Consider the following 27,360-nt stretch of genomic DNA (forward strand, 5'->3'; position numbering starts at 1 on the left):
GACAATGGGTATAACTCTAACATGATAGACACACTAATAAAAAAGTCAAAACAAAAACAGAACAAACCAACACAAACACCACGTGAGAATAAATAAATAACATTAACATATCACAACCAATACTTACAAAATTGCAATTTCATTCAGAAAACTAAAATACTAGATAGCATACAAAACAAATAACACAACACAGAAATATCTAAATAATCACATCAAACATTCAAATAAATATAATTCAACTGGGGTTTAGAAACTAAAATGCAATAGTTGCCCACATTTTTACATAGGACAGACAGGAAGAAACTTTCAAACAAGATATAAAGAACACATCAAAGATATAACCAAACCATACATCACATCAAATTACGCAGAACATATTATCAACAATAATCATGACTACAATAATATAGAAACAGATATGGAAATTCTACACATCACACCAAAAAGTCCACAGTTAAACATCTTAGAACAATACGAAATATACAAACATACAATAACACACCCACAACATATACTTAATACACAATTACAGTTCAATACCCACACATTATTCGACATCATGATACATAGCACACAAACAAACACCCCCACCATAGGAGCAACTCACCCCCATCCCTACAACTGACGAATGCAAATGGCAGTATGCAAAATCAACAGGAACATCAGTAGTTCGTAGGATACTGAAGATGATACAGAACCGGCATCAAAACGGGCCGTCTGTCTAAGGTACACAACCTTCTTAAAAAATTTTAACACTTTTAACGTGTGTTTAAACAATTTTAAGTTTTTTAAACAAAATGTTAACGTGAACCAGAATCAATGACATCAAAAGTAGCTCGTGATTCAGCCAGAAAACAAGCAGAAGAGAACAGTAATAGAGACAATTTTATAGACTGGAAACTTGTAAAGTGGCCACATTTAAGAAAGAAGTACTCTCAGCCAGGGGCACACCCAGGAATTTCTCTTGGGGGGGGGGGGGTCCAATGAAAGAACGTCAAGTTACATAAATGCACGCACGCACACATATACACACAAACATACCTCTTTCAATTTCTTTTTACAAAACAAAATCCAGTCTTCTTGGCTTTATCTTTAGTGCAGTAACCACATCTTGTGGAGAAACTGTGATATCATGATGGATGTTTAGCAAAGCAAGACCATTTAGACGATCATTTCCCATGGTGTTTCTCAGGTATGACTTTAATCTCTTAAGAGTCGAAAACGACCTTTCACTTGTACTTGTGGACACTGGCAATGTTAATAAAATCTTCAACAGCTCTTTCACATGAGGATAGAAATCATATTCACATGCAATATAGGCTACATTTCCCACACTGACTTGTACTGTTTTCCTTTACAAAATGTGTTCCAGAGTTCAAATTCACATACCAATTCCTCATCTTGGACACAAAAATTAGTATCTACTTGAGAATAAAACTTGGCCAGAACTATAAAATCACTAGCAACCCCATCTTCCTTGATCAGACGCAAAAATTTTGTCAAAATGTTATGTTTAGCAAATCTTGTTTTTATCTGAGACTGCATATTAGATAGGAATGGCAAAAATACAGTCCTCCTGTAATATTCCTCAGCATTATCAGCAGGAACATTGCTGCGGAATTGTGAACGTTGTCCAGATGCACATCGACGGATTCTAATTTCCTCTCCAAGTGACGACAGCTGAGTAGAAACCGTCGAGAATATAGATTTAAACTGGTCTTTTGCTGCATCACTAACCTCTTGTAACACTTCTAAAACATTTTCTACATGGTTAAGTGCTTTTTCCAAATTCATATCTGTCTTCTGAAGGTATTCACTTAAGGTTCTTGTTACACAGAAGAGCTTGTTGATTACGTGAAGGGAAATTAGGAATGCAGGCTTGGTCACTGAAGAATTCAGCATATCGGCTTTGGAAGATACATCCTTGTCAGTCCACAAAGAAATGGTTTTCAATGCAGGGAGGACAGCATCCATCAGTTCCATTAATACCATCACAGAGTCATGTCTTTCTATCCATCTAGTAGCACACATTTGGCCGAGTTTGCTTCTTTTATTTTCAGGACAAAGCTCTTTTATACTATTTATTAATACATCTTGCCTTTTGGGAGTGTTGAAAAATTCACACACTTTACCTACAATGCCAATGCAATTCCTGATTTCTGGAACACAACATGCATCTGATATGGCGAGGTTCAAACTGTGAGAAGCACAATGGACATATAAAGCAGCAGGGCATTCTTTAAGAATAAAGGCCTGGGCACCTTGAAACTGTCCACTCATTGCACTTGCACCATCATATCCTTGCCCTCTCATATATTTCAAATCAACATTAAATCGAGTGAGGCTCTCAAGAATTGTTCTAGCCAAATTTATTCCAGTTGTCTCAGAAACTGGAATAAACTGTAGGAATTCTTCTCTGATGCTATCATTTTCAAGGAAACGTACTGACAGAGAAAACTGTTCAGTCCCACTGACATCTGCACTTTCATCAGCTAAGATAGCAAAACATCTTGCCTCAGTCACTCTCACTACTATTTGGCTACGAATAATATAGTTACAGGCTGATATAATTTCATTTTGTGTCTTCCAGCTTATGTAACTTGCATTTTTTCCACAGACTAATAGATGGCTCTTTAAGTTATCATCTCCTGCATCAACACGCTCCCTTAACAAAGCTCTAAAATTTCCCTCGTTATGATTTGGTGGATTTTCCAAATCAAAGGGACCGAAGTCCTTATGCCCACGTAATGGTATGCCTTGGCGGCCACAAAATATAACGGTTTTAATTATCGGGAGTATCCTTTGAACATTTACATTCCCTTGCTCTCTTCATGCTTTATCAATCTGCAAAGAAACTGGCAATTCGTTACCTTGTTCGATAGATTTTAATTTAGTGTAAGTATCCACAGAATTCAGGTGATACTGTAACTTTTCATGCCTGTTAAATGTTTCACATGCATGTTTCCAATTGTCAAATGGCTGATTCACTAACCTTCCTGTTGGTGTAGCTTCGTGCATTCCAACCTCTTGAGGTGCAAACAAAACACAGTATTAAAAAAATGCACCGTTTTGTTTGTCTGAATAAGCTAACCACTTCCATCGTTGGAGCCATCTCTTTTGGAAACTGAGGTTTTTTTTTTTCTTTCCAACTGGTTTTACTGGGAACTTGAAATTCTCATTCGGCACCCAAATGGAATTTAGTGTCTCAAATTTCTCCCTTGATGAAAGTACTCTGTTAACAAAAGAACTTATATCTTTACCACTAGAGTCCACATTCAGTAATACCGATGTTGGGGTTGATGATGACGATGCAGACGGTTCAAGAATACCTATATTGGCATCATGTTGTAGGCAACGAGTTAGAAAGAGAAGACTATAGAGTGGCCATGTTGTCCTGTACAGCGCTCTTTGCGGTGCCACCGCGAAACACGGCAGATCTGAGCTAAGCGCCCACCTTTGTAAAAATTCGTCTGCTTACAATGTTGTATAACGGAGGTAAGAAGTACAAAAAAAACGAAGAAAAAACATGCCTGTTGTGTGTGCTGCATATAACTGCAATGTCAAAAGGAAAAACACAACTGATATATCATATTTCATATAAATTTATGAAGTTAAGTCCATAGTTTTGTTAATTAGCAGCATTTTTTTTTCATGCTTAAATGTGTAACAACGCTCGGCATAAACAAAATAAATGGTTCACTGGTAATGTACTTAAACTAAATACGGATAAAACCAATACAATTCCGTTTCAGACCCAGTGAAAAACAAATAGCAATATAATATTAAAACTGTATTTCGACACCGGCATCCTTTATTTCTGCTCCTTCTGTCCTTACTGCTTATACAAGAAGACGATGAGCTGTAGCTTATAAGAAGTTAGGCCTATTTCGAAGACAAACGATTAATCAAATAAATGATTCACTAGTAATAAAGTTAAACTAAATACGGATAAAACCACTGCAATTCCGTTTCAAACCTAGTAATAGCAATCAAATATTAAAATTGTATTTCGACACTCGCATCCAAAATAACGCAAAACTCTGGGGTAGGTCGTATTGTTGTTAGTATTTTGACTGGAAGGACATGAAAGAACATAATTGAGCACCCACGTGCAATAATGGGGTAAGTATGAATATATTTCGTAACTACTTACCCCATTATTGTACGTGGGTGCTCAATTATACACTAATAATTATCTGTGGTGCCACAGCCCTTGAAAGGCTCAGACAGACCAGCCGGCTGTTGGCCTCACGTTCACATTTCGATAATAATTATACTTTACTGTAACAAAAAAACTGAAAGTGTGTTTTGTCATGTTTCACCCACGTTACAAGCTTGGAGGTAAAGGTTGTTTACTACAGATAGGGCCTACTTTCATTCTATATCTTATGGTATAGTAAATAGTTTTGCAACGTGTAAAGACTGGGAAAACAACTTAATAAAATCATCCGAATCATACTCGTTCATTTTATAGGCAATGTTGCAGGTCGCATTTAAAAGAACCTAGGAATATTAACATTTTCTTCAGTATATTTGCTAGGACTTCTTGTCATACTACATGACAAATTTGCTTAGGTTATTCTTTTAAGCATTCCTTCTAGGAATAGCTCAAGTGTTTTAAATTTAGCGTACATAAGTTTAGATTAAGTTCCTATCACGTATTTGACGAAATACTAGGTTTTTCCACTTCAGTTTAACTGATTTATGCAAACGAAATTAAGACAGCTGACAATTCTAATGTCAGTTATCACAACGCCCACTTTGTTTTGGGCGCATAAGTTCATTACCAACGGTCGTTCAATTTTCTTCAAACATGGCGGGGGAATGACCACTCTATATCTTTCTCTTTCTAACTCGTTGGTTGTAGGTTAGGTACAGTCTCAATATTGCACTTAGCCACCTTTGATGGAACCGAGCTGAAAAAACTGGTAATTTTATGTTTTTGCATTGTGAGCACTTGTGCTAATACTACTATTAAGTTAATATATCACATAACAGTTTTCACAACTTCACATTAATAATTCTTCAAGACACAAATACTTGGAAAATCAAACACAGACCAGTCAAATACCGCCAATACTTATTATAATCAATGATAGATACTTTGGCAACATTGAACTCAATCTGCTAAGCAGTGATGACAACGTGATGGTTGGAACACAGCGAGTACAGAATTGTGCATTCTTTGTTGGCTGATGGCACTCGGCTATGTTTTCAGCAGCAGAGAGCTCTAGCTACCAACGATTATAGTAGGATGCCATTAGATGGACTTGGCTAGCAGGAAAAATCAGAAGTGTTACGTACTGTACATGGACGTGAATCATTTCGGTGAAATTAGAGTAAACGGAATTATATGCTATCAACGCTTAAAAATTCAGTAGTAATGTTACAACTTTGGGGGGGGGGGAGGTCCGGGCCCGATGGACCCCCCCCCCCGTGGGTGCGCCCTTGTAGGCAATGTTTTAACAATTTTATCTCTAAAATGGACTACCGGTATAGAAAAGATGGTATAAAAGCTTACCCGAATTTATATCTAATATCACAAAGAGTAATCCACCAAGTAATTCACTTATAATTTACAAAAATACACAACTAACAGACCCCCAGGTTATTGCAAACGCCTTTTTAAGTACATATACAATAATATATAGAATCACAACAACTCACAAAAAGTTAGAAAAAAACATGAAAAAATATCAAGATGAGCAAAAGAGGTGTGTTTACATGAAACACAAGAGAAGTGTTTGTTGTTAGTTTCACAATCCATGAACTAGATGCAGCTATTGGGACTCTTAAATGCAATGAAGTCTCTGGTCCAGATTTAATTCATTCAGAATTTATCAAGAACCTTGGAGACAAGTTTTACAGTACCAGCATCTGCTAACTGAAAAAGAAAATCATTACCAGTATTATACCCATTTTGAAGAAAGGTAAAACTTCATCTAATATTAATAACTACCGGTACACACCTATTTCTCTTACAAGCCAGATATGGAAAATATGGAAAGAATGATTGCTGCACGTCACAATTGGTTCCTTGAATCCAACAACTTGTTTTCAAAACAGCAATCTGGGTTTATACCAGGGGCGTGCATTTAGGGCAAGTGGGGTAAGCGCCGCATACCCTAGTAGACACACTTCAAATTAATGTATCAATTTTATCTCATTCAGCTTATAGATGAACATTTTTTAATAAAGTGTATTCTGCACTTTATATATAAGTGTTCTGGATTAACTACATTTCTGCAGTAAGGCAGCTCTTCGTTCACAGCTTGCCTGAAGCCTCATTTTACAGTGCTGGTGCATGCGCAGACAGTAGACAAGGATGGAAAATTTCCTCGTATACCACTGTATTGCCTATACGCCAGTACACAGCAAGAATAAGCGCTGGGATTATCGCTTGTCCAGACTTGACTTCCTGCAGAAGAATACCAGTGTAGAATTTGGCAGTGTGTGTGAAACATGAGATTTGTTTGTCAATTGAGATAGTGTTCAGGATCTTTCAGTTATTTGAAGATTTTGTTTCTTTGTGAGTGACAATTTATGTCGTAGTTTTCTGTGTATAAGCTAAATATGGTATTGATTAAGAATGGGTGATTCATTATGTCCTATTGAACAATTATTGAAACACACATTTCGATTACATTCTTTAGAAGAAAAATTAAACATAATACTAAGTGATTGATCATGTCCTGAAATGCCAACGCTTTTTGCAGCTCATAAAGACAAAGGAAAAGAATATACTCGATATTTTCAAGCGTCCCAACTCAGTGGATTGCAGGAAGTGCGAAATTAAATAAACTCTTTCACTGGCCCTGTCTTATGTTTTCTAAAGAAGAAACAGTTTGGTCTAAAAATAATGGTTATGATAATCTGAAAAATCTGCACAATGCCATTAATAAACATGAAAAGTCACAGGCACATATTTTTAGTGTTTTACAATTTAAGTCATTTGGATCATCTCGAATAGATGTACAGTCAGATTCACAACTTCGTGTCACTGTCGAGCAACACAATGAAATGATGCGAAAGAACAGGGAAATATTGAAGAGGTTAATTGATACAATCTATTTTCTAGCCATACATGAATTGCCATTTCGTGGTCATTGTGAGTCAGAAGAGGCAGTTAACAAAGGAGTATATTTAGGTGCGCTCAATTACCTTGCAAAATATGACTTAACCCTCAGCCATCATCTGGAAACTTCTGCCACGTTCCGCGGAACTTCAAATCGAATACAGAATGATTTGATTCTCGCTGTAAGTGATGTTGTTATGGATAACATAAAACAAGAACTTTCAAAAACGTCATTTGTTGCAATCATGCTAGACGAAATTTCAGACATTATGAATGCATCCCAGCTTTCAACCACTCTTAGGTATGTTGATTCAGAGAATGGTGAGAATAATGAAAGATTTATATGTTTTACTGATGTAAGCAATGATAGATCTGCTAGTGGTTTATTCGAACATGTCCAAAGTATAGCCACTGAGTATGACATAAGCAACAAGCTCGTTGCTCAAACGTTTGATGGAGCTGCTGTCATGGCTGGTCACACAAATGGTCTGAGAACTAAATTTCTTGAAAAATATTCTAAGGCAATATTTGTGCACTGTTTGTCATAAATTAAATTTAATCTTGCCCCAATCACTTACGTGTTTGAAAGAGAGCAGAATATTTTTACAGACTTTAACTGGTTTGGGTTCTTTCTTCAGTAAATCATCCAAAAGAACAACGGCTTAAGGAATATACCTCAAAGAAAATGCCTAGACATGCTCCAACTAGATGGAATTTCACACCGCGTCTTATTCAGACTGTAAAGGAACATAGGGATTAATTCATTGGATTTTTTCAAGACATATTAGAAGACAGTTCTACCTGGGACAGTGTAACAGTTGTTACTGCACAAGGCTTCCTTACATTTCTGACCAGTTTTGAGACATCACTGTTATTAGTTATTTTCAGTAAGATATTCAGCTACACTGACATACTTTTCAATATACTACAGTTCAAATCTTTAGATATTCAGCATTGCTGTGAAAAAATTACAGAAACAAAAAAGACATATCCAAAATCTCAGAAAATTTTGGGATTCTATAAGGATAGAAACTGTAGTTTACCACCATGAAGATGATGGAACTCCAAGTAAATGTCGTCGCACAGAACAAGACCCTGAAGTTGCAAGAAAGGCCCTTTACATTGAGATAATCGATACAATAGTTTTTCAAATTGACGAAAGATTTAGTTCTATGCATAACTTAAACTTTGTGGCTTTGTTACAACCTCAGAAGTACGAAGAATTTAGGGTGAACTTTCCTGCTATTATATTTAACATTTTGAAAGAAAATCAGTCGGACACGTTTGATTTTATCAGTCTGAAAAATGAACTCATTGTGCTCTACTCTTATGATGAATTTTCTGGACAACATCCGTACCAGGTGTTAATACACTCAAGAAAAAACAACTTGACACAGCATTACCAGAAGTCTATAAACTTGGATTACTTATTGTCATTATCCCTAGCACCACAGCTTCCGTAGAGCGAACATTCTCTGCACTTAGAAGAATAAAATCATACCAGCGATCAACACAAAGCCAAGAACGTCTTAACGGGTTAGCACTTCTATCCATTGAAAAGGGACTTCTTCATAAGTGATACAATCTGCCACATTTTATGAAGATGTAATCAAAAAGTTCACAAAACAAGAAAGAAGAATGGACTTTACTTATAAGTACTGTAATACATTTCTACAGCTACTGTCGTTGCTGTTCATCGCCATATTACATGTAAGTAAGCCTAATGAAAGAATGCTATAATATTATTTATTAACATTTTGTAGTACTGTAGCTAAAACAGTCTCTATATATATATATATATATATATATATATATATACAGGGTGATTCACGAGGATTTACAGTCACTTATGGAGCTTATTTGCGAAGACATTCTGAGAAAAAGTCATATAAACGTTTGTTCTAATCACAATATTTTCAGAGTTACATCAATTTGAAGTTGTTAGTAAAATACCTTTTTTCTTTAGTTTTACGGGAAAAAAATATTACAAATAGAGAATGAACTATTCAGAAGTGCCATTTCTTTAATTGGCTAGTTTTCTGAAGCTAAAAATAAGCTCCGTAAGGGACGGTAAATCCTCGTTAATCACACTGTATGTATATATATATTTAGAAAAGCTGTAAGTTTCATAAGTCATGACTAATATGTATAAAAGAAATGTCAATAAGAAAACTTCAGAGCTTACCCACACAAAAATTACACTGCACGCCCTTGCTTTATACAATACCACTCACCCAGTGATGATATTCAAAAAGTTTAACAATCAGTAATGTATGTTAAACATATACTGTATATGTCCATGGTAATTGCAAATATTACCTAGAAAAATTTAACAACCGGTTCGTCAATACTGGTGCGAGCCGGCCGAATATCACCACTGCACTCACCTAACGAACAAGTTGTTTATTTCAGTCAGGGTATTAAAGAAGCCATGAACAAAAAAGAACATACTGCAGTTGTTTTCGTTGATTTCAAATCTGCTTATGACAGCATATGGAGGAGTAGCCTAAGCTTGTAGACAAATTGCACAAAATAGGAATCTGAGGTAATATGCTCTGTTAGTTACAAGACTTTATCACACAGCGATTCAATACAGTTAAATATCAGTCATAGTTTTCAAAATACAAACACACAGCTATGGGTGTACTTCAAGGAGCAGTGTTGACTACAACATTATTTAATATATTTATCAACGATCTTCCTAAATATTTGGCAAAAAAGTAAAGTTTGCATTTTTTGCTGATGACCTCGTCATCTGGATTTCAAAACCAAAGAATAAGCTCAAGTCATTGGAAACCCAAATTAACACAGCTATCACTAAATTGGAATATTGGTGCTCTACTAACCTAATGCAAGTAAATGCAGACAAAACTAAATATCAAATATTCACAAATGTCACTAAACCAGTTAACATAAACATCAAGCTTAATGGACTTCCCTTACAAAGAGCAATCAATTCACAATATCTAGGAGTCATATTTGATACTGGTAACAAATTATCTTGAAAAGATGATATTAATACTGTAATAGAAAAAGCCAAAAAGAGATTAAATCTGTTAAAAAGATTAGCTGGCTGCAAATGGGGAAGCCAGAGATGTACCGGTACACTAAATTCCACTTATATGTACATGAAACCTGTCCTCAAATATTGTAGTGAAATACTCATCACATGCACCCCACAACAATGAAATAAAATAGAAAAATTTCAAAACCAAGCAGTACATTTAATTATAGGTGCAGGGAAATCCACACCAACAGATTCAATGAGACAACTTACTCAACAAAAGCCACTGATACACGACTTTCAAGAACAAGCAGAAATCCGGTATGAGAAATTTATTAGACTGTCTAATGCAGACTATTGGAGAAAATACAAAATCTTCCCTAAGTTACTAAATTAAACACACAAGAAGGATTTATGCAGAAAGTTAAAAGATTATACAAACGCATCTCATTCCCCAAACTAACATTGAAATGTCACAAATCCGACAAAATCCCTTGGAATACATAACTATTCAAACTGGAAACAACTTATTGGAACCAAACCAAACCAAATGCTCTTCCCTTAAACATATCCAAAACAACTGTTGTTCCGTTTTCACTAAGGTCCAATGGTCTTAAATCTCCTCAATCTTCTTGTAGGCTCAAAATTCATCATTCTTATTGTTCTTCTTAAAATTGTGAATGTCCTATATTAACCGAATCCTCAGAAGTTAGGTATTTAGGCATTACAATTGACCAACATTTACGATGGAATAAACGTATTACATATTCATGCAATAGATTACGTAAAACTTTATATCTTTGTTATACTTCAGTCATATTTACCAGTCAATATTTTTTTCGTCTCATTTACTTAGCTTTATTTCAATCCATTCTCCAATGTGGAATTTTAGGATGGGGAAATGCTTGTAATTCTAATTTCACTCCACTAATACTTATTCAGAAAAGAATAATTAAAATAAACCAATTGATTACTCATCCGAGCTTTTGTTCACTGATTTTAATGTTTTGAAAATTAAACAGATTTACTATATTGCCTTATTAAACTTCATAGATAAAAATCGTAATAAATTCAAATTGTATCATCATAAATATGTAACTAAAAGATCCGATTTTATACGACTAGAGGAAACGAAGTGTTTAACAAGCCCAGCTCTTAGCTATGATACCTACTATGGTCCAAGGTTATACAATAAAATAATTGAAAAATACCCAAATTTGGAAAATTTTAGTATAAAAAATTTCAAAAGTAGCGTTAGGAATTTAATTTTTAAAGAATATACATAGGTTGGATAAAAAGTAATGGCAGCACTGCTGTCACGTGACGATGGTGCATTCGAGAGCTGCCAGCTGTGTGGACATGAACAAGGACTGTTAGATGAGTTAGTGCAGCCAGCGGCGACAATACTCCATCAATTTACTGCAGTGTGTAGAACGTTCACTTTCATAGGGATAGTGCAAGCACCCTACGACCATCCTTACAATACTAGAGCAACATTCCTGGATCAAAATTGAAATGGCACGAGGTCATAGTGCACAAGAATGTTTTCAGGGACTGCGTGAAGCATGTGGCGATGCAGCGTTGCCATATCGCACAGTTGCACGATGGGTTAAAGCGTTCCGCGAAGGCCTTGTTGCACCGGTACCAAAGGGAAGGTGACGACTTTCTTGGACGAATCGTCGCTATGGACGAAACCTGGACTCGCTCGTATGAACCAAACTTGAAATGTCAATCAAATGAATGGAAGCATCCTGGTTCTCCTTGTCCAAAGAAAGTGCGCCCTACACAAAGTGCTGTGAAGATGTTCATTGTGGCGTATGACATTGATGGGGTAATACTGCACCACGCTGTACCTCCAAGGCAGACGGAAAGCGCGGACTACTGGAACATCCACCGTACTCACCCGATATGATCCATGCAATTACGATCTTTTCACCAAAGTGAAAGAACCACTGCGAGGGACCCGATACAATATCAGAGATGAACTTATCCATACTTTAGGGTGGTCAATACAGAACATCAACAAAGATGGACACGCTGATGGTGTACGACGCCTTCCAAACATTTGGCAAAAGGTAATAAATAAGGGGGGCGACTATATAGAAGGTACGTAAATGTTGTACCCCTGTGAATAAAGCCATGTCGGAAATATCGAACTGTTGCCATTACTTTTTATCCAACCCTAGTATGTTAATTTAATATGTGTATGTATTTGTATGATTTAAATTGTTAAAATTGAAATTGTATTTTATTCCTATAATTGTTTTTTTCTTGACCCACTTTGTGTCAAATAATTATCTTTGTTTGTGTTAAGTATGTGTTTAGATAACTCCCTGAGCACGAGTTTTTTACTCCTTCAGGTAAGAATTAAGAGTGTATTTTTGCACATGTTATTTTACTAACAATAAACAATTGTTAAAAACGATACAAATCCAAACGTAGCAAAATAATTAATAGCAAATATCGTTGTGAAACCTGGCTACACATTTACAGCGATTGATCTTTACTAACCGATTTTGATGCTGCAGGAGCTGGAGGAACTTATAAATTTTTCTCTATAAAGAAGTCAGGAAGGACTCCACACAACTTCTCAGTGCTGCACCCTGATCAAGCAGCTCCAAAAACTGGCAAGAAAATAGTTGTGCAATAGGTTCCAGCGCACTGCGCATTACAGGGAATGAATTGGTGGGCAACTGGCTGCGAAAGGCTGCACCGTAACACAAAACATGTTACTCAAAAATCATTTATTTCTGTCACATTAAATAAAAAAATTCAATACAAACAAAAATTTCTGAACAGAATAAAGGAATCAGCTAAAGATAAATCATGGGAACCCCTCCTCCAAAATATAAACATCATCCCTGAAGAACCAAGAAATTCAGCAGTGACAGCCTTCTACCTTCTGACCGGGCATGATTCTTTTGCAGCTCATTTACATAGAATCAGCATCTCCCTCTTACCCAATTGTGTGTTATGTGGAAAGGACGTAATCATGGATAAGTACCACCTGGAAAATTGAGAAGCCTTGCCTGTTCACCTCAACATCACGGAAAAATACTAGACTGCAAGAGAGCTAATGGCTTCATTGCCATGATACCAGAACTTTGGCTACAAACCAACCAACCAACCATATTGGTTTTCTCTGAATGAGCTGCGTTTTGAGTATTAGTTTGATCAAAAGTGAATATGTGTTGTGCATATTAATTTTGTGTAAAATGGCACAGTGAAGTCATTATTTGTAGAATTAAAAGAGAAACTGTAGGCCCTATTCAAGTTGGATGTATGAAACAAAATGTGCTTACAAAGACAGAAGATCGACACCGAATTTACATATTAAAAAAGCACATGGAGGAAAACAAAGTATAAATTTTCAATTTTCATGATATAAGAAATATGCTTCGCTAACAGAGTGTTATGAGACATATCGTCGTTGTTCCTGCAATAACTCCTATGTGACATATTTATCATTTTTAGGTTTTTGCTCTATTAAATAACTTAAATAGTGATACAGCAAATAATAAAATCTCCTATTTGCAATTATATTTCTTTCTTTCGAAAATGTAAGAATTCACAGTCTTCTATGTACGGCTGCCATAGGCTGAATAAATGTGTTTTTTCTTCCTACTGAAAACTTTTATATTTTGCACATAGGAGTTATTGCAGGAACAACAACGATATACGAGTATCTGTATTCTCTTCTGGGGTGAAAATGAGTGGACCTCACCTTCTTGAGGGGTCTGTCACAAAAAGAAATGATAGAAAAGCCGAGAATCTTCTGCTATATAAAAATATATAAAGTAAGCAAATTTTTTCAGCTTAGGCTACCCAGTATTTATACCTTAGCTTCATCACTGATATGTAGAGCCCGGATTTTATGTAATTACATATTTTGTTCCTATATACAGTGATGGACAAAAGTATTCGGGAAAGTAATAATTAGCTTTTAAATTACTTGTAGGTGGGAATGTAATGAAGAGAAATGAGAATGCTTCTGAAAATAAATAATTGTATTGTCATATGTTATAAATGTATACAGAAAATAAATAATTGTATTGTCATATGTTATAAATGTACATAGAAAAACATTGTATGATTTGGCTACAAGAAGCTTGGACAAAAGTATTCAAAAATAGACACAAAATATAAACAAAACAAACATTAGTACTTAGTTGCCCACCATCTCCTGCGAATGACTTCTTTCAATCGTACAGGCATGGAAGAAACTAATTTTTCAGTGACATTCCGCCCTATTTGATGCCATTCCTCTAGAAGTTTCTGTCTGAGATCATTCCTGTTGGATATTCGATGTTTCCGGACTCGTTTCTGCAGTTCAGACCACAAATGTTCGATTGGATTCAAGTCAGGGGATTGGGGTGGAGTGTGCAAAGTGTGAGGTGTATTGTAGACAATCCACAAACGAAAAATTTCTGCGGTATGTTTTGGGTCATTATCTTGTTGAAAATAATAATCCCCTAAAAGACCAAGTTTATCTGCACTCTTCTTAAGATTGTCCTGGAATATCTGCATGTACTTGAACTTGTCCAAGGGTAAATTGTCAGTAAATACCAGTTCTCCTACACCAGTGGCCGACATGCACCCCCACACCATGACATCTCCACCTCCATGCTTAACTGTTGATATAATATTCTTCTAGTCTAATTCTGTGTTCGGTTTTCTCCAGACCAAAAGTCGCCCATCAGAATGAAATATATTAAATTTACTTTCATCTGAAAATATAACTTTGTTCCAGAACCCTGCAGCTTTGTCGACAAATTCATTTGCGAACAGTAGTCTCTTCTATTTATTTACCTTACTTATAGAGGGTTTCCTCCATGGCACCCTGGCATTGTACCCGGCCCGGTGAAGAGCTCTGGTTACCATTTTAGGATGAACATCTGTACCAAAATCGTCCTGTAAATTAGCTGCTATTTCTGATGCACTCACCTTTGGATTTTTCTTCACTGTCTTAATAATCTCCCTTTCTTCCCTGTTGGTTAGCTTTCGTGGACGACCTGTGCGCTCTCTATTTATTAATGTCTTCCGTTCTCTAACATTTTTTATAATACTACACACTGTAGAACAGCTTCTGTTGACTGCATTTGCAATTTCGGCATACGTCTTCTGTTGTTTGTGTAAATTTATAATACAGTAATTCTTCTTTCTTGAATAGTTGTCTCTTTACCTTTACGTCCCATTACACTAGCACGTGTTACAGCTTTGCGTGTCAGGAGAATATTGTGACTCGTTTGTCTATCGACTGCATCAAAACGATGGTTGAAGCACTAGCGAATGTATACAGCATTTTTACTGTATAGTTTGTCTCCACGATTGCAATATTCGAATAATCCTGTCCTAGCATATTATGGTTCAAACGATTGCTAGTCGCTTTATGTTCAGTTTGACACCGATTTCTCTGTATAGATAGAAACAATAAGGAATTATGTTATGATAAAAAGAAAAATTAGTACAATTATAACGTTAATTCGTCAGAATGTTTAATTTAATGAAGATAAAGGGTTCATACGAATATTTCTGTCCATCACTGTATGTAGCTATAAGGAAAGCTAAAATGTTGGCGAATCATATCAAAGAGATCATTATTCCAATGTTTTAAAGTTACATATTTTTACATATTTTGGTGCATAATAAATATTTTGGCATATTTCACATATTTTGAAAGAATACACATTTTTTTCACCAATTTTCCCTCTACTTAATTCTTAAGTTATATGTTTTAAAATTGTTTATAAAGCTTATTTCTTCGTCTCCAGTGCGTAAATATAATTTAATAATTGAAAATAGTAACGTATTCTGTGAAAAAATGGACATTTGTTTGCAATGCTAATAGTGTGTATATCCCTTAAGAAGTAACGGTAAAGTAGGAACAAATACCACTGCGAAGGGTGGGTCATTGTACTGCTAACGCGGTGAAGGAAAAAGTGAAAGTTACCCTATGGGTATAACCATTTCCCACAAACATCTCCAATCAATTGCTCTAAAAGAAAACAATAGTTTTTTTTTCTGTTTTCTTATGAAGCTTATTTTGACATCAGGTGATACAAATAGCTAGTCTACTGCTGGATTTCAATTGACGATTCCTTTACTACGACGGTAAAATCGTGCTATGCAAAGTGTGTGGCGAACACATTGGTTGCTCCATGAAGTCACAGTTAGAACAGCATTTAAAAATTGAACTTCATGTGAGAAATAAAAAACGTGCTCCGTTGAAAAGAAACAAGTTCTTGTTACACAAGTGGTGGTGCAACATTCTTCGTCTTGTACCAGTGAATTTAATAAAAATTTGTGCGTGGCAATGGTTGCTGCAAACATACCATGGTATAAACTTGGAGTTCCAAAGTTTCAAGCTTTCCTACGCAAATACCGCAACTTCAATATTTCGCATGAATCAATACTCCATAAAAATTATTTGAACTCCTGCTACATTGACACAATGGAAACGATTAGAGCTGAACTTGATGATTTCTACTTATGGGTTGCCACTGATGAGACGATCAATGACAGCAAAAAATATGGAAAAAAATATTCAATTATTAATTGCGCCACCAAACAATAATTAATTGAGGTTGAATCACATGTGCACCTGTAATTTTTCATTAGTGTGCAAAAATACATCCAATAAAGTTTAATTTTTAAGTTACATATTTTTTATTTATTACTAGGGCAAGGCATTTAATGACCTATAAATTGGTAAAAAATGCAAAATAAAAAATGCATTTATGACCTAAAAAATACAAAAAAATGACCTAAAAAAAAAACAAAAAAATGACCAATAAAAAGTAAAGCATTGCCAATGAAAATACTTTTAATTACGTTAAGTACTCACTTGATTACTGAACTACATAAAATTTAAAAAAATCCATGTTACAGTACCTTGTATTGCAGAAAATTCATTTCAAGTGCACTTTTACAACAATTTTGAATTGCAGTTAACAATCAAAACTTGGCGGAGATTTTCAAACAAAAATGATTGTCTATTGTTTGCTAGTACCGACTTATAAACGGAAAAGCTTCTCTCTACTTCAACGGAAACAATTGGAGCAAACTAAAAGCAAGCAATATCTCCTGGATTTAATTCACAGTCAGGAAGAGAAAAATTGTCACCAGACAAAGCTCTGCCAATTGAACACAATGTTGTGTACCCCCTGTTCTTGCTTAGACAGTTTTTCATTTTCATTGACACTGCATCACCCACTTTACCACATGCACGGCTCAAATCATTCACCACTTTATCCACTATTTGTAGCTGTTCCACTAATGTCACTTGGGATTTTGCCAGTGCAGTTATGACATCAGGAAGGAATCCAAAATTAGTATTTATGTAAGAAAGTTTACCAGCAATTTCTTTATCAGCTAACAGTTCTTGCGCCTTTTTTATTGACACTGACTCACCATTATCAAAAGAATCAACCACTTTCTTCACAACATCGAAATTCTTGCAATAATAACTGCAAGCTTGGAGCCATGTTCCCCATCTAGTCAAAACAGGTGAAAATGGCAATTGGATTTCTGGAGCTTCTGTTTTGAATGCTGAAATTCGAGAGGGGACTTTCAAGAATACTTTCTTCACGCATCCAATTAATTTATCCACTTCAGGAAAATTTGCACGTACTTCTTCTGCAACCCGGTGTAATGCATGCGCTAAACACGTCACATGTACCATTTTTGGGTACAGTGCACTTAAAGAAGCAGCTGCTTTCATCATGTAGGGTGCTGCATCTGTTATAAAAAGCAATACATTGGAATTTCGAATCCCATCAGGCCAAAATATTCTCAATGCATGGTCAAATACTAAGCTGATCGTCGAGCAGTTGACTTTGTCCAGATGCTCACAATGTAGTAGAAATTGTTCTCCAGGGCTGCGTGCTTCTAAAACTCCAACAATAACATTAGCTACATAACAGCCCATAGAGTCTGTTGTCTCGTCAATGGATACGAATACATTTCTTTCTCCAATCATTTCTCTTATTTTTTTCAAAGTTTTGTCATAGCACCGAGCTATGTATGTTCTTCTCAATGTTCTAGGATCTGGAATTCTCTTCTAAGAAAGTTCGGAGCTTAGGATGATTCAGTTTGTGAAGTGGAATATCAGCCGATAGAAAAGCTTCGCATAGTTTCTCACAAAATGGCGAAAACGTTGAACACGTATCCCCCAGAAGCATTTGCTGTAAGTTTACACTGGATTTATTTTCAAGTCTCTGCAGGCCACGTTTATGTTTCTCCCGTGACATGTGTTGTTCTATCATAAACTTTTTTTCAGCAGCCACTCTCACATCACAGATCTTGCAGAATAAAATACGACCGTCCATTGAAAAAATATTTTCTCCATATTTTGAAACAAATGCCTTTAATTTAACACTAGCAGTTTCCTTTACTTTAGGCATTTTGCTCTTGACCTGTTCACACAGACGACTAGAAACAACTGACCACCTCAATTAACAGCATAACAATGCCAGTTTACCTGGAGAAAGGAATCTCTGTGGGAGTGTGGGTAAATTCCTAGAAGTGGGCAAGTTCATTATGCCTTGAAAAATAGGGGTACAAGCTAGCATACGCTCTAGGAATTTGAATAAAATTCCTAGAAGTGGGCAAGTTCATTATGCACATACCTTGAAAAATAGGGGTAGAAGCTAGCAAACATCTACTTAATTCCAAGAAATTGTATTGACAAGGAAAATACTGAATTATAATAAAAATCTCAAATCAAATACAAATAATGTCACAGCCTTCCTAAAAAGTGTAAAAAATACTCAAAATGACCTAAAAATTGCTAAAAAATGACATCTGTAAAAAAATTAAGAAAATGCAAAAAAATGCCCTAACGAATTGCTTTTATTTAACCCGGTTTTTAATGTCATACATTTCCATATATGCTAGCAATGTTTAAACCTTCATAAGAAAAAGATGCAAAATCATTAATTACCTTGCCCTATTTATTACATATTTATCTACATATTTTGCCACTTTATGTACAGTACATATTTCTCATTTCCATATTACATAAAATCCGGGCTCTACTGATATGTGTGTCAATTCATTATTATGTACTAAAAGGAAGGTGGGTATAAAGCAGATAATAATAACACATACGTATTTCCTTGTGGAAGTGAAATAAAATAAAGTTCTTAATGGAAAGCTTACAGTCCCAAAGCTGATATGAATATATCTTGTCTACAAAGTAAAGAAGTATGTGTTTAAAAATTGATTTCAATAAATGTTTGTCAGATGAAGAGCCAGTGTTATAACATTTATAAAAGGTCTGTCAGCAACATACATTTTGATTTATGTAACTTATATTTACTAAAGTATTACTTACTTTCAATACCAGTACTTTTCTCAGTCTTAGAATCTCCTTGTTTTCCTTAGCAAGACTGTTGTGCAGAATATCTTATAGGAGATCCTCCTTTGAATCAGATAACTGCAATGCACTACTCGGCAGCTATGAAGAAGAAAAGAAAATAGTAATAATTATGCTGGAAAGAGTATGAGGCATTGTGGATACGTTGTATTAGGAGCAAACTTGAAATCGTGATTCTTTGTTGAGTTCACCCCTGCTATACGCAGTGCCTCATATATTCCATTGCTTTTTAAATCAATTTTCTGTATTTCTCCTTATACAGATTGAACCATAAGTAATATCATTAATTTCTCGTTCTCGTTCAGCAAAAGAATTTTACAATCTAGCAGGAAAGAATTGGGGATGCTCCAGGAATACTTTATAAACTACATTCAAAATGTTTATACAGTCAGTGCTGACATACTGCGGAGAAATTTTAATTACTTCACCTGTCATAAACGAAGTAGAATATGTTTAAAACCAAGCTCACAGGCCATTACTGGTGGAATCAAAACAACTCCATAGATTCTATGAGATTCCTCACTAATATTAACAGCATCAAAATGACAATATAAGAAAAAGCACTGATTCAATATGAAAAACTTATCAGATTCCCAGGAAACAATTGGCATTCATACAGTCCTCTCTGTAGACTGAAAACTCAAAAAAGTTTCATATCCATGGTTCAAGAATTAAAACAGAAAATCAATATCCCGAATTTAAAAGAAAACTTACAAATTAAACCAAACCCTTTAACTCTATTACATATAGAATATAATCTAAATTTAACAGAAGAAATACTGAAATCAGAAGTAAACACTGAAATAATGAAACAATTGTCTTTAGAGACAATTAATATTAGGTACCCTCCACAAAACTGGCTTCATTTATACACCGATGGATCCTTGATCTCCAGAGAACAAGCCTGCTACTAAATCTACGTATTACTCTGTGAAAAGATTTATTAAATCTACATACTTAGACTTCAACAAACAAAATTTGATAACACAATCTCAAGGGGAAAAAATGGAACTCTCTGCATCATAATCCACAGTTAATTCCCGATTTACCACGAAAATCGTCTGTAGCTGCATTTAGATTGGCAACAGGCCATGATTATGTGGCCAAACACCTGCATAGAATTGGAATATATCAGTCCCCTAACTGCCCATTGTGCAACTGAAACCAAGAAATGGATTCGGAACACCTCAAAATCTGTGCTTCAGTGGCTGACCATGATAATATCTTTGAAAAATATTGGAGTGCAAGAGGTCAAATGACTTTATTGTCATATGCCTGGCATTAGAAAACAACAACAATCTTACATTTATCCGGATTAAATTTGTGCACATTTGAAGAACAAAACTAAAATTCTTTCAATCATTCATTATCATAATTTTATTCATTGCTCTCTTAAATTGACTGAGTATATTGGGATTAAATCAGGAGCTTTCCCAAAACATGCTATGAAATGTTTCATATAAAAAAATTTTTATCTCCAAAAGGAAGCAAAAACGAGCAAAATTGTATTAAACTGTTTTGTTTGAAATATCTCAAACAACTCCCTGAAATTATGGATATTACTTACTGTTCACTCTATGAATATTAAGCTCTAGTAGACTCACTGTATCATTTAATGATATTGAGTTGAATATTTGTTCTAGAGCTGAAATTGGCAACCCCTATTCCCTGTGTATTAGTTTCTTCTGGTCAGTAACAGGCTGGAAGGATATTAATAGAGCCTACTTTCAAATCTCCAATGTGTTTAAGCCAGAAAATTTATACTAAAGCCATTCTTATTTTTTTTAGCGTGTATAAGTTCTGTTCAACACTAAGTAATATCCCAGAAATTCGGTTGATACATTTTCAGGCCAGTTTTGTCATGCATATAATTCCTAAACTATGCGACACATTCCAATAAAGTAAATGGAGACCGACAGTAGGGTAAATGTATCCAACGTATCATTGAGTTGAGTGAGTCACATCATCTATCTTCACTGCGGTAGAGGGGAAGTTTAGGCACGAATTGGCAGGTCCCATAGTAGCCTTGGCAGTGTAACTCGAGAATGCGAAGTGATAGAACGCTCACAATTGTGTAAATGATTCGTAACGAACCAGGCTATAATCCCAACTGAGAAGCAATCAATAGTCGACAAGTGAAATTGAAAAAAATTCCAAAGTGCAATTGAATGAAGAGAGAAAATTCACAATGTCGAGACATATGCAGCGCAAAGGGGAGTGGGAGTGTAAGCAACGGAGAGTAAACGATACTGTACAATGGTTAAGTCCACATCTGTGGAGTAACGGTCAGCGCATCTGGCCACGAAACCAGGTGGCCCAGGTTCGATTCCCAGTCGGGGCAAGTTACCTGGTTGAGGTTCTTTCCGGGGTTTTCCGTCAACCCAATATGAGCAAATGCTGGGTAACTTTCGTTGCTGGACCCCACACTCATTTCACCGGCATTATCATCTTCATCTCATTCAGACGCTAAATAACCTAAGATGTTGATGAAGTGTCGTAAAATAACCTACTAAAAAAATGGTTAATGTAGCAACCGACATATTTACTTTTAATGCATACAAGGTTAGGACAGAATTTCATGTAACTTCGAAAACGTTGAATTACATGACAAACAAAAATCTTTATCCCTCGCCATCTGTTGTACATGATTAGTTAAGAGCTGCAGACCTGCCGTTAAAAAAAAAACAATCCAAGCATCCCCTGCTTTGTAAATATTGATATTGTAACGGTATGTGTATGAATGATTTGTCTTTGTAATCCGGCAGGATGTAATGACATGTGTGATTGCTGTTTATTTATAATTTTAGAGCATGTGCGTTCAGAGAAAGATTTTCGATGTGGTAAATTCTGATATGTTTTCTCGTTTCTACGCGCATGCGTCGATGGCCCTTTGGCCGCCAGTTCGATGGTGCAGACTGAGTCAGTCTGTACAGTAGCTGACTAGAGCTGAGCCATCAGCTCAGACCGGAAAGGCTTGGTGTCCATGTTTGGGAACCATAGGCCTATATCTCAACCCATGATGTGAAGGTAAACTGGCCACTGTACTTGGGTTTTTCTCTAAAACTAATTGAATTATAGCCCACCGAGTTTTTCTTTTGTGCATATTGTGGGATTTTGGTGAAATTATTGAAATTCTAAAAGAGGTTTTCCTTTTCCTGTGAAGATCGGCCGTGGCACTTAAAGATTTTGCTAGGCTGAAACGAATCCAGATCGTAAGTCTGCGTGCTGTAATGATTAGTTAAGATTGTGATTTATTCTGATAGAATAACAAAGATCATGAGCTGATTATATATAGATATGAGATGAATAATGTTGAATGACTGAATTTTAATTTTATCGTATTGTTAAAATAAATTCTCAGTGTCAGTTTAATGTTGCTCAAAAACAAACACAATTTTGTACATTTAGCTTGTCTAATTTTTCAACATTATGAAACTGGTTTAATCAAAGGTTTTGAGGCATAAAGAGAATTGTTGGTTTAAGGTTGAGTTTATTTAGTGAAAAATAAAGTTCTGATACAAACTGCATATTTCGTAGTGTAAGAATTTATTATAATCTTTGGTAGAAAAGGATAACTTCAGTACCGGTATCATGTTACCATAATATCACTCATCACCTGGCAACCCTGTGTGTAGCTACATGTCGTCGTTGTTTCTGCAATAACTCCTATGTGACATATTTATCGATTTTCAGATTTATTTTTCTATTAAATTAACTTAAATAGTGATACAACAAATAATAAAATCTCCTATATGTAATTATATTTCTTCCTTTCGAAAATGTAAGAATTCACAATACGTATGAAGATGAATAAATGTGTTTTTTCCTCCTACTGAAAATTTGTGTATTTTGCACATAGGAGTTATTGCAGAAACAACGACGATATGAGTCACTCAGCTAAGTGTGCTCCTAGTATAATGGCAGTTGACATTGGACATATACGTCAACGTATATGCCTAACTTGGAGTCAGGTCATAAAGGGAAACATTGAAGGAGGAGAATTCGATCCGGTGCTGTGGATTGAATTCGGTGTACCTCAGTGGTCAGAGCACTTTGTATGTAGAACCAAGGACCCGGGTTTGATCCCCGGTGCCGAAGCGAATTTTTCTCCTCAAATATTAATTGTCAATATTACAGAGAATATTCTGTATGACAAATTAATAAATCTATAATATTCTCATAGCTAGCAGTGCATATGTCTGCACAGATTACTGCGCACTTAACTGCTGAATCTCGGCCAAATAAGTCACTCAGCTGAGTACGCTCCTAGTATAATGGCAGCTGACATTGGACATATTAGTCAACATATATGCCTAACTTGCAGTCAGGCCACAAAGGGAAACATTGAAGGAGGAGAATTCGATCCGGTGCTGTGGATTGAATTCGGCGTAGTTCAGTGGTCAGAGTGCTTGGTACGTAGAACCAAGGACCCGGGTTCGATCCCCGGCACCAGAGCAAATTTTTCTCCTCAAATATTAATCATGAATTTACTTTGATTGATATATTTTGAATTTTAAGGTCATTTCAAAGGTCAGTTTAATAATATATGAGGTGTCACTGCATAAGAATCATGTGCAGAGACTAAGTGGAATGCAGAGAATAGGAAAGATTTGAGAATGCTGGGTTTGCAGTGAAAGGCCTGCCTTTGGGCAGAACACGTGTGTGTGTGCGTGCGTGCGTGCGCGCGTGTGTGCGTGTGCGCGTGCGTGCATGTGTCTTGAGAAGCCTCTTACAAATCCTGAGGAATTGAAATGAGAGAAATTTTAACAGTCTATATATATATTTTTGGGGAGGCTAAAAAAAACCATCATCTTTCTTATCATTCATCTCGGGGAAGGATTACAGCAAAGAGAAAAAATACTGCAATGGAAGAAAACTGGATTTGCAAGAATTTTACAATGGACAAATATTTAACATACCTTGCTGTATAATGGCAAAGAACATCATTTTCATGACATTTTTATTTCATATTTGGAATTACATTGGTAATTTTAATATTCTTATTTCACAACTTAATACAACATTAGCCAATATTTTAAGAACTTTCATTGAGTCACATTGTAAAATGTTGGTCATACCTGACTATATTCATCATAAGTCAATATCCGGTCACTATTATCTGGTATTTCATGAGAAGTCCCGGTACGTGAAGTATGATGTTCAAGATTAGGTTTCTGAAAATATACAGAATTTGATATTACAAATTTAATAAGAGTAATTATAATACTCATTGGCCACTCCACAAAAAGTATTTCACATCTAGGTCTACAATATTTTAATAGATATTATTGATCGTCCAGCACTGTAGCACTATATCTATGAGGAAATAAATAAGATAACAGTAAGTAAATAACAAGAAGGAGGTGAGCCAATTTTATAGGTCCATCTGTGCCAGAAAAAGAATGTTTGAAAACAGTTATTCGATAAATTTCTAAAATTATGTGTTCTTCATCAGATGAAGTGGATGAATCTGAAGGGTCTAGTACAGGGATGCGAAACTCATAAGTAGGGGTGAGATATACTTTGACTCACCGCTGGCTATGTCGTCGCCAGTGGCGTATTTGAAGGTGGTTTGTAAGTAACACAATGCAATACAGAACACTGAAATGAAATGAAATGATTAATCTAAAAATGTCCTGTTAAGGGCAAAGGCCTCCTCCTATAGAGGGAGAGCTCTATTTGTCTCACGCTGTGAGCTACTCCCCATAAGAGGTGTTTACATGCTTGAAATTGTTCACTTGGTTCACATTCTGCAGTGTTTTGATATTGTTCACTTGTTTCTGTCGCACTGGTTTTAGTCACTGTTCACTTGTTTTCTTAGGTTTTTCCAGTCTTCCCTATTTCTTGCTCTGCTTGACCAATGGCTTCCTACTCGTTCACTGAAGAGGTCGGTCCATCTTCTTCTTGGTCTTCTGCTGATCTCTTGCCAATGCGGGGGTCCCATAGTGTGACTTTCTGCGTCCATCTTCCATCTCTAAGTCTTGCAACATGGTCTCCCCACTTCCATTTGGTATTGGTGGCTTGCAGTGCTGGATCTTTAATTGCTGACATATTTTGTAGCACTTCGTTTGGAACTCTGTCCCTCAGTATCCTTCTCAGCATCTTCCTTTGGCATATTTGGAGACGAAGTTTGGCAGTGAGAGACCATGTCTGACACCCATATAACAGTACAGGAGTTACGCGGGTCTCCAATATTTCTATTCTGAATTTTTTGCTGAGTGTTCTCTCCAGTATGATAAACTTGAGAGTCCAGAATGCCTTCCGTATAATAATATAATAGAGACAGTCGCATAATATTATTATTCGTGGTGCACATGTTCTGAAGAGGAATGCTAGTACCTTTTAGCTTTCCCCAGTTTGTCAATATCGGGGTGAATAGCTGAACATAGTTTCAATTGGCATACTAAATGAAAATCAGCTAATCTACTGCATATTTATTTACTTGGTTATTTAACGACGCTGTATCAACTACGAGGTTATTTAATGTCGATGGAATTGGTGATAGTGAGAAGATACAGTATTTGGCGAGATGAGACTGAGGATTCGACATAGATTACCTGACATTTTCCTTACGATTGGGGAAAACCTCGGAAAAAACCCAACCAGAAATCAGCCCAAGCGGGAATCGAACCCGCGCCCGAGCACAACTCAGGATCGGCAGGCAAGTGCCTTAACCGATTTAATCTGCTGCGTATGTCGCTTTTAATGATATCATATTGAAAAATAACTTGATGACTCAGAACGAGACTCTTACAACTCAAAAATAGAGATTTTTCAGTAGAGCCATTTAAAGTTTTCCATTTTGATTACACAACTTTTAATACTATATCACTTCCTAATATGTATTATGATGTTTTGTGTGTTAAATATTACAGTACCTGGTTAACTAGTATCAGCCTGTTATGGGCCATCTTCAGAACTCTGAAACTAGTTAACCAGGTACTAAAATATTTAACACGCGAAAGATGTATAATACATTTTCCTAAAGTTTCCATTGTAGATGGTAAATCAGATAATCATCTCACATCAATGAAAATTGGTATATACATTAATTATTGTTATAGAAGTTTATTAAATCCTTATACTGCTTTTTTGAGGCTTGAAAGTAATGTAATTTTCCCCAAGATAGGTTACTAGCCTTATCGTTAGGTAGTCCAGTAGTGGGGCTGCTACTTTTAGCCTCTGGACAGGCTTGTAATGCAGCATTTCCTCTGCATTTGATGAAACAGTTATACCGCTGTGACTCGGTCGCCATTTCATCGTTGGTAGAAACAGGGTGGACCACGAGAAGGTGAGGATGGGTTGTGAAATATTTTATCAAAATGAAAAAGATGTGAACAAGAAAATTACCAAATTTACACAAATTCTAGGAATAATAAACAATACAGTAAAAGCTAAATTAGTACAAAAATCTACAAGAATAAAAATATATAATACACTAGTATTACCCTCCCTTTTATACGGAAGTGAGATTTGGACATTAAAGAAAAGAGACATGAACAGAATCAAAGCAAAGGAAATTAAATTTTTCAGGACAGCAGGATATACTCTTTTAGACCGAAAAAGGAACGAAGAAATTTTAGAACAATTAGAAGTAGAGTCAGTAGAAGAAAAAATTAGCAGATACAAATTCAGTTGGCTAGATCATGTAAGAAGAATGGAAAATTCAAGAATCCCAAAAATTATGATGCAGTATAAGCATAGAGGACATCGTCGACCATGAAGACCTTTAAGAAGACTGCTAGATGGGGCCGAAACAGGTCTACAGAGGCCTAATTCGTGAAGGATGATGATGATGATGATGATGATGAAGTTTATTAAAAAATTAATTTTGTCGGTATTTATTTTATGTAATTTTTATGTGACTTTTTTTTTAGTTGCAATACTTTCGCATTAAAATATCCA

At 35.7% G+C, this 27,360-nt stretch overlaps 1 protein-coding gene across 9 annotated transcripts in view; it reads right to left on the reverse strand.

Moving 5' to 3' along the window:
* LOC138715446 (uncharacterized) overlaps positions 1-25,536 on the reverse strand; it is a 69,537-nt gene extending 44,001 nt beyond the window's left edge. For 2 of the 9 annotated variants that reach the window (XR_011336347.1, XM_069848357.1), the window contains exons 1-3: positions 24,534-25,536; positions 19,414-19,536; positions 2,993-3,232 (exon numbers count right to left, since the gene is read on the reverse strand). Coding sequence is in view for 3 of the 9 variants with exons in the window: in XM_069848357.1 (XP_069704458.1) it covers positions 2,993-3,018 (26 nt within the window). In the remaining 6 variants the exon portion in view is untranslated. The other 7 variants (XR_011336344.1, XR_011336345.1, XR_011336342.1 and 4 more) reach the window with 7 other exon arrangements.
* Positions 25,537-27,360: the final 1,824 nt, after the last annotated feature.

This window comes from Periplaneta americana, chromosome 15, assembly GCF_040183065.1.
Source record: "Periplaneta americana isolate PAMFEO1 chromosome 15, P.americana_PAMFEO1_priV1, whole genome shotgun sequence".
NCBI lineage: Eukaryota > Metazoa > Arthropoda > Insecta > Blattodea > Blattidae > Periplaneta > Periplaneta americana.